The sequence below is a fragment of the Dryobates pubescens genome, chromosome 10 (assembly GCF_014839835.1).
Source record: "Dryobates pubescens isolate bDryPub1 chromosome 10, bDryPub1.pri, whole genome shotgun sequence".
In the NCBI taxonomy this organism is placed as follows: domain Eukaryota; kingdom Metazoa; phylum Chordata; class Aves; order Piciformes; family Picidae; genus Dryobates; species Dryobates pubescens.
Genome location: NC_071621.1, coordinates 36,070,465 through 36,085,109, shown reverse-complemented (window position 1 = coordinate 36,085,109; position 14,645 = coordinate 36,070,465). Strand labels below are relative to the sequence as shown.

Genomic DNA, 14,645 nt, shown 5'->3' with positions numbered 1-14,645 from the left:
GTTTGCAGGTTTCAGAGTGTGAAGCATTATGGATTCTAGGGAAATAAAACATTTTTTTTTCTGAAAAGCTTATCATTTGCCTCGTTCAGTTGATTTGCTCTGTGCTGGCCTGGGAACAGCAGCTCACACTGAATATAGAAGTGCCAAGCCAAGCTATTTGCTCTGATTCTACCCTATGTTCACACTTAAGCTGACCACATCTGATGTTTGCTTCATCTTAAAACAGGAATAAAATAGATAACTTACCCCAGAATTGTTTATTTTCTCATTTCTAGGTTCTTATTTAACTGATCATACTCTTCTGGCTCTTTTTTTCAACAACCATTTACTCTAAAGCATATAATCAAAGAGGGACTTTCAAAAGACAGCAATTATTTCTGTGGCCAAATTTTTGGGTTACTTCCTTTCCAATTGCCAAAGGAAAGCGATCATGTGCTAGGCAGAAGATGAAAGTCCATAATAAGTGCCTGTATTCTGAAATCTGCAGGGGGTGGGGAGAAAGTCCCTGCTCTTTCACATAGAACATGTGATAATCAGATTAACTCTGAGGTGTATTTTGTGTGTAAATGCATCCAGGGGAGGAATGGGGAAGCACACTGGGGGGTGCACTGTAGCAGAAGTCGGCAGTGAAGCATTCCTGGTGGAGAGGAATTTCTTTCACACCCGGGGCTTTGGAGGGCTTGGAGAGAGCACTCCATGCACTGAAGCGTAACTCAAATGCTCTCCTGCTGCTTTGCAAGGATGTCCTTGTTTGCCGTGGCTTTCCTGCTAGTCATCCTTCAGCCATCGGCTGGGCAGTTCCCCAGAGCCTGTGCAAACACAGAGAGTTTGCTGAAGAAGGAGTGCTGTCCCCCCTGGGATGGAGATGGGTCTCCTTGTGGGGAGCTTTCTAGCAGAGGGTCATGCCAGAATATTCTTCTCTCTCAGGCTCCGCTGGGACCGCAGTTCCCTTTCTCAGGGGTGGATGACAGAGAGGAATGGCCCTCTGTGTTTTACAACCGGACGTGTCGATGCGAAGGCAACTTCATGGGATTCAACTGTGGGGAGTGCAAGTTTGGTTTCTCAGGACTAAATTGCACTGAAAGGCAGCTGAGAACAAGAAGAAACATCTTCCAGCTCACCACCAGTGAGAAAGACAAGTTTCTTGCCTATCTTAACTTGGCAAAGAATACCCCTACCCAGGACTATGTTATTGCTACCGGCACGTACGCCCAGATGAGCAATGGCTCCAACCCCATGTTCAGAAGCATCAATGTGTACGATCTCTTTGTGTGGATGCATTACTATGCCTCTCGGGACACGCTTTTAGGTGGGTCCAATGTGTGGAGGGACATTGACTTTGCCCATGAAGCCCCTGGCTTTCTGCCCTGGCACCGAGCCTTCCTGCTGCTGTGGGAACGTGAGATCCAGAAGATAACAGGTGACGAGAACTTCACCATCCCCTACTGGGACTGGCGTGATGCAGAGGACTGTGTGGTCTGCACTGATGAATACATGGGTGGCAGGCATCCTACCAACCCCAATTTACTGAGCCCAGCATCGTTTTTTTCCTCATGGCAGGTAAGGACAGGGGAAGGGGAAGGGGAAGACTGATTGTGCCACAATTACCCTACTTGACTTTGGGCACATAAGTGAGGTACACAATCTGGGAGCTTAGCCATGCTTCATTCTCTTAAATGTTCCTGAAGAAAACAAGAAGCACTGCCAGGGAGCAATTCAGATTGTGTGGGGATACATGCCTCATTTAGAGGGGTCTAGTCTCTTTCTGAATGTAGGATTTCATTTGTCTAATTAAGAACCTAAAGTTAGGGTGAAGAACTTAAAGTTAGGATTTAATTTGTCTAATTAAGAACCTAAAGTCAGGGTGAGGAACCTAAAGTTAGGATTTAGTTTGTCTAATTAAGAACCTGAAGGCAGGGTGAGGTACCCAAAGTTAGGATTTAGCTTGTCTAATTAAGACCCTAAAGTCAGGGTGAGGAACCTAAAGTTAGGATTTAGTTTGTCTAACTAAGAACCTAAAGTTAGGGCCATGCTTCATTCTCTTAAACGTTCCTGAAGAAAGCCACGAGCACTGCCAGAGAGCAATTCAGATTGTGTGGGGATACATTCTTTGTTTAGAGGTGTCTATTCTCTTTCTGCATGTAGGATTTAGTTTGTCTAATTAAGAACCTAAAGTTAGGGTGACGAACCTAAAGTTAGGATTTAGTTTGTCTAATTAAGAACCTGAAGTTAGGGTGAAGAACCTAAAGTTAGGATTTAGTTTGTCTAGTTAAGAGCCCAAAGTCAGGGTGAAAGGAGGAAAATTCATGCCATTGTTTTCAGGTATGGCTCTTAGCAGGCTAAACAGGCTACTGAAGGAAGGAGTCAGATGAGAAAAAGCCAGGATTTGTCTGCACAAATTGCTCGTGCACAACCATTGCCAGGCAGTTGGTGACTGAATGATGGAATCAGAAACAGAGTTTTCAGAGGTTCTTCCCATCTCCCAGGGCTTTCTTCCATCCAAGAGTTAAAAACTATGCAGTTAAGATGCCTGATTTCAATTAACAAAAAAGAACCACAAAACAAAGCAGAATAACACAACAAACCAAGGAAAGTGAATCTTCAGAATGCAGAAGATCCAGCTACATAGTTGACATACAGGAACTACAGACATAAGGTATATCTCTAGTTCTCATATAGATATATAAGAACTAATCTCTGTTGCTCAGAGGAGCAAAGAAGCACATCAGCAGATATTCCTGTCACTTAAAAGCCCAGCAAATCAAACCAGTCTAAATGTGCATGTGTACACAGGTTGTGTGCTCCCTTATAGCTGGACTGTGTTGTGCTAACACTGAGAGTTTCGAGACATATTTTTGTCTCCTGCTCATTACTGCCACATCGCCTGAAATACAGTGACAAAGGTCTATTGGCTTCCATAGATGCACTCCATCATGACAATAGCAACAGTCCCTTCTGGCACTGAAGTCTGTGATTATGTTGGTGTAAATCTCTCTTTGTTCTATTTATTTCTGTAGCAACAGCCCAAATGAAGGTTTGGGGAGTTTTAGTGATCTAATGAAAAGTGAAAGAGATAAAAGCTCCAGCAGCTCTTTGATGCTCTAGCAGTACAAAACAGCGACCAACTGGGCTGATTATACTGTGTTTAGTCTTGATTTGTGTCCTCTGAACAATGTAGGCTGTGGATATACCTGGAAATTGAAACATTCCCACAAGCCCATTTTCTGTCATACATTCTGCATGTATTGGCCAGATCTCCCCTACAAATGTACCCTTCAGAACCCATTTCCAACATAATGTTTGCAGCTAGGCACCCTGTTTGGGAGGCTAAGGATTTTACTGGCATAGACATGGATTATTTCATGCCATTTGGCTGCAGTTCCAAGGAAATTTCCTGGCCACATTTAATTCACCAGTGTAGGCATGGCCAGAAGATAGATATAGCTACAGGCATGGATTTTCTAAGATCCTGCTAATTTCTAAGAGTATAAATCTACTAACTTCATTAGATTGCATTACCAGAGTGCAGCAGATCCGATGCTGTTCTGCACTGAGCTGAATAAAGAGTTATGTGAAAATGGGACAAATGGCAGAGTGGATTCAATGAAACCAGAATTCAACTGGCTGTGTTGAACAGAGCTATCAATACAAACTACTGGATAAGAAAATCAAGGTAGTAGGCAACAGATTGCACAAAGGAGATGGCAAGTGGGTGGCAGAAGTTTCAAGAAGACCTGGAGGGGTCAGAGAATTACATCTGCCTCTGGTTTTTTTGGGGGGTAGGTTTGTTTGTTGTTGTGGGTTTGGGTTTTGTGGCTGTGCTTTGTATTTTTTTTTTCTTTTTTTTTTTTTCTTGAAAGTCCTACTAATCACAGCAAGATTACTAGATACTAGTCCTGGTCATAAGTACCCAGAAACTTTACGAGGAGCAATGAATATATTTAATATGGAATCAATACAGAATTAACCAGGCTGGAAAAGACCTTTGAGATCATCGAGTCCAACCTATCACCCAACACCATCTAATCAACTAAACCATGGCACCAAGGGCCTCATCCAGGCTCTTCTTAAACACCTCCAGTGATGGTGACTCCACCACCTCCCTGGGCAGCACATTCCAATGGCCAATCTCTCTTGCTAGGAAGAATTTCTTCCTAACATCCAGCCTAAACCTCCCCTGGCACAGCTTGAGACTGTGTCCTCTTGTTCTGGTGCTGGTTGTCTGGGAGAAGAGACCAACCCCCACCTGGCTACAACCTCCCTTCAGGTAGTTGTAGAGAGCAATAAGGTCTCCCCTGAGTCTCCTCTTCTCCAGGCTAAGCAACCCCAGCTCCCTCAGCCTCTCCTCACAGGGCTGTGATCCAGACCCCTCCCCAGCTTTGTTGCCCTTCTCTGGACACCTTCCAGCAACTCAACATCTTTCCTAAACTGAGGGGTCCAGAGCTGACTACAGTGAGGTCTGTAACTTCTCATTTAAAGTCAGTTGCCACAAGCATGTTCTGCAAATTAAGACAATTTTAATAAACAAGTTGTTTTAACAGATGATTTTACATGACTGTAATAGATGAAAAATTAGAAGTTGTGCTACAGGAAGACACATCCTCTGGCAGTATATGTATGTAAGGGCACCTCATTCCTTTGTTGAAGTTTTCCAAGTAATTAGGCTGGATGTTAGGAAGAAATTCTTCCCAGAAAGAGAGATTGCCCTTTGGAATGTGCTGCTCAGGGAGGTGGTGGAGTCACCATCACTGGAGGTGTTTAGGAAGAAACTGGATGGGGTGCTTGGTGCCATGGTTTAGTTGATTAGATGGTGCTGGGTGACAGGTTGGACTTGATGATCTCAAAGGTCTTTTCCAACCTGGTTAATTCTGTATTCTGTATCAGATTCTCACTCCAGAAAACCAAAAAGGAATAAAAATATCCTTAACATGAACCAGAAAACAGCCAGAGATCTGCAGCAGAATATGCTGATCATCCAAGCTCTCTAGCTAAACAGCAAGAGAGGGGAAAGAAAGAAAGAAAGAGAGAAAGAAAGAGAGAAAGAAAGAAAGAAAGAAAGAAAGAAAGAAAGAAAGAAAGAAAGAAAGAAAGAAAGAAAGAAAGAAAGAAAGAGAGAAAGAGAGAAAGAGAGAGAGAGAAAGAGAGAAAGAAAGAAAGAAAGAAAGAAAGAGAGAAAGAGAGAAAGAGAGAGAGAAAGAGAAAGAAAGAAAGAAAGAAAGAAAGACAGAAAGAAAGAAAGAAAGAAAGAAAGAAAGAAAGAAAGAAAGAAAGAAAGAAAGAAAGAAAGAAAGAAAGAAAGAAAGAAAGAAAGAAAGAAAGAAAGAAAGAAAGAATTAAATAGAGGAGGATCCAGAAATGTGAAGGAATTTGGGCTTTTAGTAAGCATTCAAAGCAAAGAGAGGGCAAGAGAAACCTTCATGAATAACACATCTGTAATATGGAGTGCTTTTTAGAATGATAAGCCTCTTTCCAAAGAACAACAAAACAATGTCTGCATGATAAGAAACAGTTACTGATTTATTGGAAAAAAAATGAAATTAAAGTAAATTTCTAAAAGTAAAGTAAAATACCTTCTTGCAGAGCAGCAGCTCTCCTGCTTTTGCTTTTGGTGTCTTGTTCTTGGGTTTTCTAAAAATTTATTTTATTTTTATTTTTAATCCCCAAAGAAAGGAGAAAATACTTAATTCCATTGAGAAGTTGCCATGGCAACATGGATACCCATGAATTCATCCTGAAATTCTTGCTTTTGCCTTACTTTCTCTTGAAAACACTGCTGCTCTCACTTAGCTGAGTGAATTATCTGCCCATGTTTTCCCCATGATCCAGTTTGGGGCCCCTCAATGTAAGAAGGACATTGAGACACTTGAAGGTGTCCAGAGAAGGCCAACAAGGCTGGGGAGGGGTCTGGAGCACAGCCCTGTGAGGAGAGGCTGAGGGAGCTGGGGTTGCTTAGCCTGGAGAAGAGAAGGCTCAGGGGAGACCTCCTTGCTCTCTACAACTACCTGAAGGGAGGTTGTAGCCAGGTGGGGGTTGGTCTCTTCTCCCAGACAACCAGCACCAGAACAAGAGGACACAGTCTCAGGCTGTGCCAGGGGAGGATTAGACTCGAGGTGAGGAGGAAGTTCTTCCCAGAAAGAGAGATTGGCCATTGGAATGTGCTGCCCAGGGAGGTGGTGGAGTCACCATCACTGGAAGTGTTCAAAAGGGGATTGGATTGGACACTTGGTGCCATGGTTTAGTAGTCCTGAGGTGTTGGGTGCTAGGTTGGACTTGATGATCTCTGAGGTCTTTTCCAACCTTCTTGATTCCATGATCTAAATGACACTTCTGATTCCTGCCTCTGTTTTTACCAGCCAGACTGTCAGGAATCTTTAGTGTTTTCATTTGTTTGCTTGGCTGATGCTTTAGGGTAAGTGGGAAGGATTTTCTCATGTTTTCAATCACTTGCTTGTAATGAATCAAGTGTTGCTTTCAGAATTAGGACTACATGATGCTTACCAAAGCTTTGCAAAATTTTGCAATTCCATCTTTACTAAAGAGAAAGCTCTGTGGGAAATGGACATCTTCCATGGCATTTTGAGAATGTTTTCATTTAGTGCTCATTTCTGTGATTATTCAAGATAATAGATTTGCTAAAAACCATAAGTAGTTTTAATGCCTCAGTTAAATAATAGTAGGTGGAATTCTGCTCTCCTCTGCACCAGAATTAATTTGGAGAAATACAGAAGTCCATGGAGTTACCTCTGCAAGAGCCTTCTGCAAATAAAAGCAGAGTATTTCTGATGGTAGCTAACATTACAGTTTGGAGATGTTCACAGTGTTCCAGACAGATGATGAAGAAAATAAGGCAGGGGAATGTAAGTGCTGGTTTAGGTTTGCTATTGTAGCAAGGAAGCTATACCACCAACTGTAGCCCTGTGTATTTTGCCTCTGCTAAGAGAAGAGTGACTTGAGAGAAGTAATCGATGCCATGGAGAGCTGTGTGCTTGCAGATCACAGAATCACAGAATTAACCAGGTTGAGAAAGACCTTTGAGATCATCAAGTCCAACCTATCGCCCAACATCATCTAATCAACTAAACCATGGCAATAAGTGCCTCATCCAGTCTCTTCTTAAACACCTCCAGTGATGGTGACTCCAACATCTCCCTGAGCAGCACATTCCAATGGCCAATTACTCTTTCTAGGAAGAACTTCTTCCTAACATCCAATATAAACCTTCCCTTGGCACAGCTTGAGACTGTGTCCTCTTGTTCTGTAGGTGGTTGTCTGGGAGAAGAGACCAACCCCCACCTGGCTACAACCTCCCTTCAGGTAGTTGTAGGCAGATGAGCTGGTGTGAGCCTGCAGCCAATACCTTGTTGCAAGCATCAAGACTTTCCCTTAGCATTTCATTCTTTACCAGCCTGCAGAATGACTTACACAAATGCAAAGCCACTGGGAAAGGGAAACAAGGCACACAAAGAGAAAATGGATATAACACTCCTGAACTAGTAATGAGAGTACTTTAGATCCATTACCTGAAAAAATATGACTTCATAAGCTATTCAGGCAGTTATTTAATTCTAAGCAGAGTTTATCAGGGAGCTGAATGGCTAGGTGAATTGACTGAGAGTATCATTTGAAGCACTATTTTATGTTCACCTCTAAAACCTGCAGGAAATTTCCAACAATACAAACACCAGAACCCAACACTGATTAATTCAGAAATCAGCCAAAGTCTTCCATGCTTGTGGACTTCTGAGTATCTCATGAACTCAATTACTAGTTTTTGTTGCAGCTTAAGAGATTTTGGTGCCAGCTGCATGCTGGTAAAACAAACAACCAACCAACAAACAACCAAACAAAAACACCCAACCAAAAAGCCCCAACAAAACAAAACCCAGCCCAAATGCAGTAAGCAATTGAAAAATGAGAGTTTATGAAGATTGATCTCCTAATAATACCTTTACATGGATATACATTTGAAGTATTTCCTATTACAAACAGGTAAGTGTCCACATGCCACCCCTCAGTACCCCAGCCTGAGGCAATCAAGATCTGTGCACCCAAGGAACAGCCACTCCAGTATCCACAGCCTCTTTCTTTCACTGCCATTCCCAGTCTTCCACGGGATCACGAGTAGGTGACAGGAATTTAGCCTGTGGTTGCCTGTCTGTTCTACTGTACTTAGCTGTGCTTGCTCAGGAGCCACAGAGTTAAAAAAGAAACATTTTCAGAAGTGTCTGAATTAATTGAATCATAGAATCAATAAGGTTGGAAAAGACCTCAGAGATCATCAAGTCCAACCTAGCACCCAACACCTCAGGACTAACTAAACCATGGCTCCAAGTGCCACGTCCAATCCTTTTTGAACACCTCCAGGGATGGTGACTCCACCACCTCCCTGGGCAGCACATTCCAATGGCCAATCTCTCTTTCTGGGAAGAACTTCCTCCTCACCTCCAGCCTAATCCTCCCCTGGCACAGCCTGAGACTGTGTCCTCTTGTTCTGGTGCTGGTTGCCTGGGAGAAGAGACCAACCCCCACCTGGCTACAACCTCCCTTCAGGTAGTTGTAGAGAGCAAGAAGGTCTCCCCTGAACCTCCTCTTCTCCAGGCTAAGCAACCCCTGCTCCCTCAGCCTCTCCTCACAGGGCTGTGCTCCAGACCCCTCCCCAGCCTTGTTGACCTTCTCTGGACACGTTCAAGTGTCTCAATATCCTTCTTACATTGAGGGGCCCAGAACTGGACAGAGGACTCAAGGTGTGGCATAGCCAGTGCTGAGTACAAGGGCAGAATGACTTCCCTGCTCCTGCTGGCTATAATATTCCCGCTCCAGACCAGGATGCCATTGGCCTTCTTGGCCACCTGGTCAAGGAATAGCTAAGGAATTTCATTACTATTTGGGTTTTTTATTCATTTCCCAGGAAAAGAAGCTTACCTGTAGACATATCTTTGTCAATTTGCAGTAGACAGGGAGACAGCAACACTAACAGTACAGCTTGGAAACAGCCAGAGAGCACAGAATCACAGTCTGCCAAACCAGAAAGTGTCAATGAATATTTAAGCAATAACTGACAACAGAGTTTCCTACTCTATCCCAGCACCATTCTGAGGTGCTGAATAAGGTGTACATTACCCTGCTAGTTTTAGGCTTCCTCTGAGCAAAGAGATGAAACTCAGACATCTTTTACAGGAGGCTGGGAAACTACCTTGGAAGCCCTGAGTTTGTTTCAGTGCTGTCACTTCAAGTTTGTCTCATCTCTTTTTAGCCTGAGTTTCACAGCTCCTCCAGTGAATGCATATGCTGTATGGGTCAGAAAGATGATTAATGGCCTTACCCTTGCACAAAGATGTTGCTTAGGATTTCTTTGACTTCAATTTTATTTTGTTTTTTCATTCAGCCCTCTGTTTTACCTTTCCACTCTCACTGATATGGAGGAGCCTGTGAAGAACGAAATAGGAATATACACAGTCTCTTAAAACAGGAATCTACAGAGTCTCTTACAACTTTGTGCTATAGGTACATCAACTTTTAAAGTTCTGCCTATAGAAGCAAGTTCCCAAAGCACAGTTTGTTCTCTTGCAAGGCTCTGTGGGGATTTCCTTTTATTTTCCCAGCTTGGTGAGTAAATGGCTTCTGGATGATACTTAATTAGGGTCGGATTAGGCCAGGCTCTAATGCAGCCAAAAAAAAGGTAAAAATTAAACTGCTTTACAACTGCCAAAGGTTTTAAATCCAGTGTGAGTGCTGCACTGTAATGACATTCCCAAGCAAGGATGTGAGAATAAGTGGAGAAAGGCAATGAATCACTGCAAAATCTCTTTTGGCCACGTAATGAGACCCAAGGCTCCAGTTCATGAGCCTAGACTTTGTGTAGGACAGACACAAGGAGATGTGTCATTCAGTTCCCACACCACAGCCTTTGGAGAACTGGGATGGGCAACAGAGATATACAAGTCATGCGGTTGCTCTGGCTGGAGTGTGAAGTGGTCCTTCTAGGCAATATTAAGCTGAAGCACAGCACTATGAAAACATGCTGATACAGTTTCTGGATGGGAGCAGACTCCTCTTTCAATGGCTCAGGAGAGACACAAAGCAAGAAACTAGCCCTAAAGAAAGCCGAGGTGTGGATTAGCCCTTTGAGTGGCCATGGTCCCCCAGCAAACTAGGGAAATTCAGAGCATTCTATAGAATAGAATAGAATAGAATAGAATAGAATAGAATAGAATAGACCAGACCAGGTTGGAAAAGACCTTCAAGATCACCGAGTCCAACCCATCACCCAACATCATCTAACCAACTAAACCATGGCACAAAGCATCCCATCAAGTCTCCTCCTAAACACCTCCAGTGAAGGCAACTCCACCACCTCCCTGGGCAGCCCATTCCAAAGGACAATCACTCTCTCTATGAAGAACTTCTTCCTAACATCCAGCCTAAACCTCCCCTGATGCAGCTTGAGACTGTGTCCTCTTGTTCTGGTGCTGGTTGCCTGAGAGAAGAGACCAACCCCCACCTGGCTACAACCTCCCTTCAGGTAGTTGTAGATGGCAGTAAGGTCTCCCCTGAGCCTCCTCTTCTCCAGGTTATTTAAGCAGCTATTACAACACTGTACCTTTTCCAGGTATGGGTGTGTGTATTACATACATCGTACGTCCCTGTGAGCGTGGATCTGCTAAGTTCAAAGAAACCTCAAAGAATTTGCCACCAAAACTCAGAAAGCTTTGAATGTAAAAAATAGCAGACAAGGGGCTGAAAGCTTCTGAAGATTGCTGTAATGCAATTCACTCTGTTTAGGTGCAGGGGCTGGTCTGTGGAAGCAGCTGAAAACTTCAAAAGAGAAAAGGGTTTCCCATGTGCGCAAAGGTGTGAGACAGCAGCAGCGCTTCCGCACGCTTACAGTCTGTTCTCTAAGAAACCATACAAAGAGCTGTGCTAAAGATCTCAGCTGCACTGCACAGAAGGGTGCTTTTTCCTTGCTGGATGGAACAAGGCCCAGGAGCTATGCTGCGTATTCAGGACTGCCATCTACTGGCATTTGCTCTGCTAATTACTTACATAAGCTTTTCCTTAGAGCATCTTCCTACAAAATTCCCTGGAGCCAAACAGTTTACACAGGCAGAAGTGCAGGCACTTGGTGGAGATTGAATATAAACCTTTGTCCAGGGACAACAGAAAAAATTGTTTAGAATTGGCTTGAAAGGAAGTTGACAGCTGGCTGAACATGAGTCAGCAGTGTGCCCAGGTGGCCAAGAAGGCAAACGGCATCGTGGCCTGCATCAGGAATAGTGTGGCTAGCAGGAGAAGGGAACTCATTCTGCCCTCTACTCACAACTGATTAGGCCACACCTTGAGTGCAGTTCTGGGCCCCTCAGCTTAGGAAAGATGTTGACTTGCTGGAACATGTCCAGAGAAGGGTAACGAGGCTGGGGAGGAGTTTGGAGCCCTGTGAGGAGAGGCTGAGGGAGCTGGAGTTGTTTAGCCTGGAGAAGAGGAGGCTCAGGGGAGACCTTATTGCTCTCTACAACTACCTGAAGGGAGGTTGTAGCCAGGTGGAAGTTGGTCTCTTCTCCCAGGCAACCAGCACCAGAACAAGAGGACACAGTCTCAAGCTGTGCCAGGGGAGGTTTAGGCTGGATGTTAGGAAGAAGTTCTTCCCAGAAAGAGATATTGGCCATTGGAATGTGCTGCCCAGGGAGGTGGTGGAGTCACCATCAATGCAGGTGTTCAAAAAGGATTGGACATGGCACTTGGAGCCATGGTTTAGTTAGTCATGAGGTGCTGGGTTATAGGTTGGTCTTGATGATCTCTGAGGTCTTTTCCAGCCTTATTGATTTAGTGATTCTGTGAAGTGCACTCCTCATACAATCTCCTCCTGCTGAATGAAAAGGCAGCAACGATGTGACCTGTTTTGTGTGTGATTTATGCAGATTCCATGCAGAGTGAACCATTTAACTGACCTATGTTCTGTTATCCTCTACACATCACATGAATGATAAAACAGCAAATTATAATTTCAGGATAGACCCATAATTTATATTACATAAATTATACCTTTCTGGAAAAGCATCCTGCCTAATTTTATGACCAGACTTGAATTTATAGTTCAGAACAAATAGCAGAAGATTACAAATAAACATTTTGATTCCTGTCCCTTATGCTGGCATTTCTTGGCCATGAGTTACCAGAAGCTTTATAGCATCTGGCTTCTGTTTAGGATGAATTTGGTTAGTCAAACAGTACACTGAGACATAAATGGACCAAAAAGAAATGAAACAGCACTCTAACCATTTACAAGCCTTATAACATTAACAGTTGCATTAAATCCCACTGAAATGGATAAACAGAATGAAGGGGAAATGTTCCTGTTTAATGTGTTTGAGCTCATGCTTGAAGATTCCCTGTCTTAATCTATGAAAATCCAATCTTGAAAGCATCATAGAGATTCCTCTTTAGAACACAGTAGGGATATATCCCCATGGTAGAGGGGGAAGGAGGATAGGATAGGATAGGATAGGATAGGATAGGATAGGATAGGATAGGATAGGATAGGATAGGTGAAGAGAAGTTAGACTTAGCCAAGGCCAGACAAAGCACATTATCTCTCCACAGTGAAGCAAAACCAGCCAGAGATCAAAAGAGAAGAGAGGGAGAAGAGAAGAGAAGAGAAGAGAAGAGAAGAGAAGAGAAGAGAAGAGAAGAGAAGAGAAGAGAAGAGAAGAGAAGAGAAGAGAAGAGAAGAGAAGAGAAGAGAAGAGAAGAGAAGAGAAGAGAAGAGAAGAGAAGAGAAATTAACCAGGTTGGAAAAGACCTTCGAGATCATTGAGTCCAACTTATCATCCAACACCATCTAATCAACTAAACCATGGCACCAAGGGCCTCATCCAGGCTCTTCTTAAATACCTCTAGTGATGGTGACTCCACCACCTCCATGGGCAGCACATTCCAATGGCCAATCTCTCTTTCTGTGAAGAACTTCTTCCTAACATCCAGCCTAAACCTCCCCTGGCAAAGCTTGAGACTGTGTCCTCTTGTTCTGGTGCTGGTTGCCTGGGAGAAGAGACCAACCCCCACCTGGTTACAACCTCCCTTCAGGTACTTTTACACAGCAGGAAGGTCACCCCTGAGTCTCCTCTTCTCCAGGCTAAGCAACCCCAGCTCCCTCAGCCTCTCCTCCTAGGGCTTGTGCTCCAAACCCTTCCCCAGCTTTGTTGCCAGGGGAGCCAGGAGAAGATATGGAAATACACAAGGGCCATAGGAAACAGAGTTAAACAGAAAATCTGCAGATATGCAGTTTCTGAGCTAAGTGCTCCACTTGGGGTCCACCAGCCAAAACACCTTATCTTCTTCACTAGTGCACTTCTAGGGACATAGGTCTGTGCATCCTTTATAAACAAAGACACTACTAGAGCTTCTCCCTCAGCCTGTGTCCTGCCCCCATTGTCCTTTTAACGGCAATAAACTCAGTAACACAAAACAATTAGAAATCCAGCACCATAGCTACAGTTTGTGTTTATATACCATGGGTCTCCCCCTCTCTTCTGAGCTTCTGGGCAGGGGGCATGTCCACATGGAACTCTCTGCTGGAAAACTGACTGCAGATTCCAAGGGAAGCTTAGTAGTTTTAACAAACCAGAGCAGCGTTCAACTCCTAAAGCAGTCTGTGAGGATAAATTCCTCTGATAAGATTTATCTCCTAAGAAAAAAAGAAAATGAATCCATATTCATAGGAAACATCATTTAAGAACTTGAGATTCTTAAGAAATCCAGGTTATATCATTAGCTCCATCCTACATTTTCTGTGAATTCGTGGTCGGATCACTTGGGAAAGGATTCTTCTCCTCTCCTTCTACTAATTCAAAAGTTAGTTAGGCAGCAAAAATTACTTGCCTTTGGCTCTGTCTTTAGTCACTATAGAGACACATCCATGCCTCCAGGGTGTGATTCATCCCATCCTAATGCAGAAGCAGAGCATTTAGCTGAACACTCTGAATTTTGCTTCCCTTGCTAACTGCAGTTCAGAGACAGTTTCTGCATTGATTTTGTACAAATTTTCTTTCACTGACTTAGTCAGTGGAGACAGTTAGGCAGCCCTAGAGGTAAGTCCATCTCACCTACCAAATGCCTGGCTTAGGAGGTCTGAAACACGCTCAGGAGATGCCCCTCTCTGTTGGCTGCAGAGGTCATCTTAAAGTGTTGTTTCAGTTTAGCAAATGGTACACAGCTAGTGGTGGTAAAAAGAATCTCCCACTCCCTTCACTACCAGAGAATCTCCTGTTCTTCCATCCCATTCACAGCAGATGTGTTTTCATCCATGCACCTTCTCATTCACTGTTTTGGTTCATGAAATAGAAATATGACTCCACTACGAAAGAAGTCAGGAGAGTTCCCTGGTTTGTGTTTCTTCCCCTGCAGAGTCTCACTCAACTAATGAGACCTGTTCTTTGTCCACACAAAGTCATCCCTAACCAGACGGATTACCTTCTAACCACAGACTCCTATCTTCTGAAAAGGTGTCTGGTGCTTTGCTGTTTTATTTATTTTGGTGTATTTTCCAGAAGCAAAGAGAAACAATAGACAGCAGTTTGAGTTCAGAGCCTCCACCACACCTGAGAGACATACAACACGACTCCTGGGAGTTTTGAGCCTCTGGTGTTTGG

The 14,645-nt window shown here is 43.6% G+C and overlaps 1 protein-coding gene across 1 annotated transcript in view; it reads left to right on the top strand.

Moving 5' to 3' along the window:
- Nucleotides 1–611: 611 nt before the first annotated feature.
- TYR (tyrosinase) overlaps nucleotides 612–14,645 on the top strand; it is a 49,532-nt gene continuing 35,498 nt past the window's right edge. Inside the window, exon 1 of the mRNA XM_009901509.2 lies at nucleotides 612–1,560. Within this exon, the coding sequence (XP_009899811.1) occupies nucleotides 718–1,560 (843 nt within the window). The 5' untranslated portion in view covers nucleotides 612–717. The remainder of the gene's footprint in view (nucleotides 1,561–14,645) is intronic.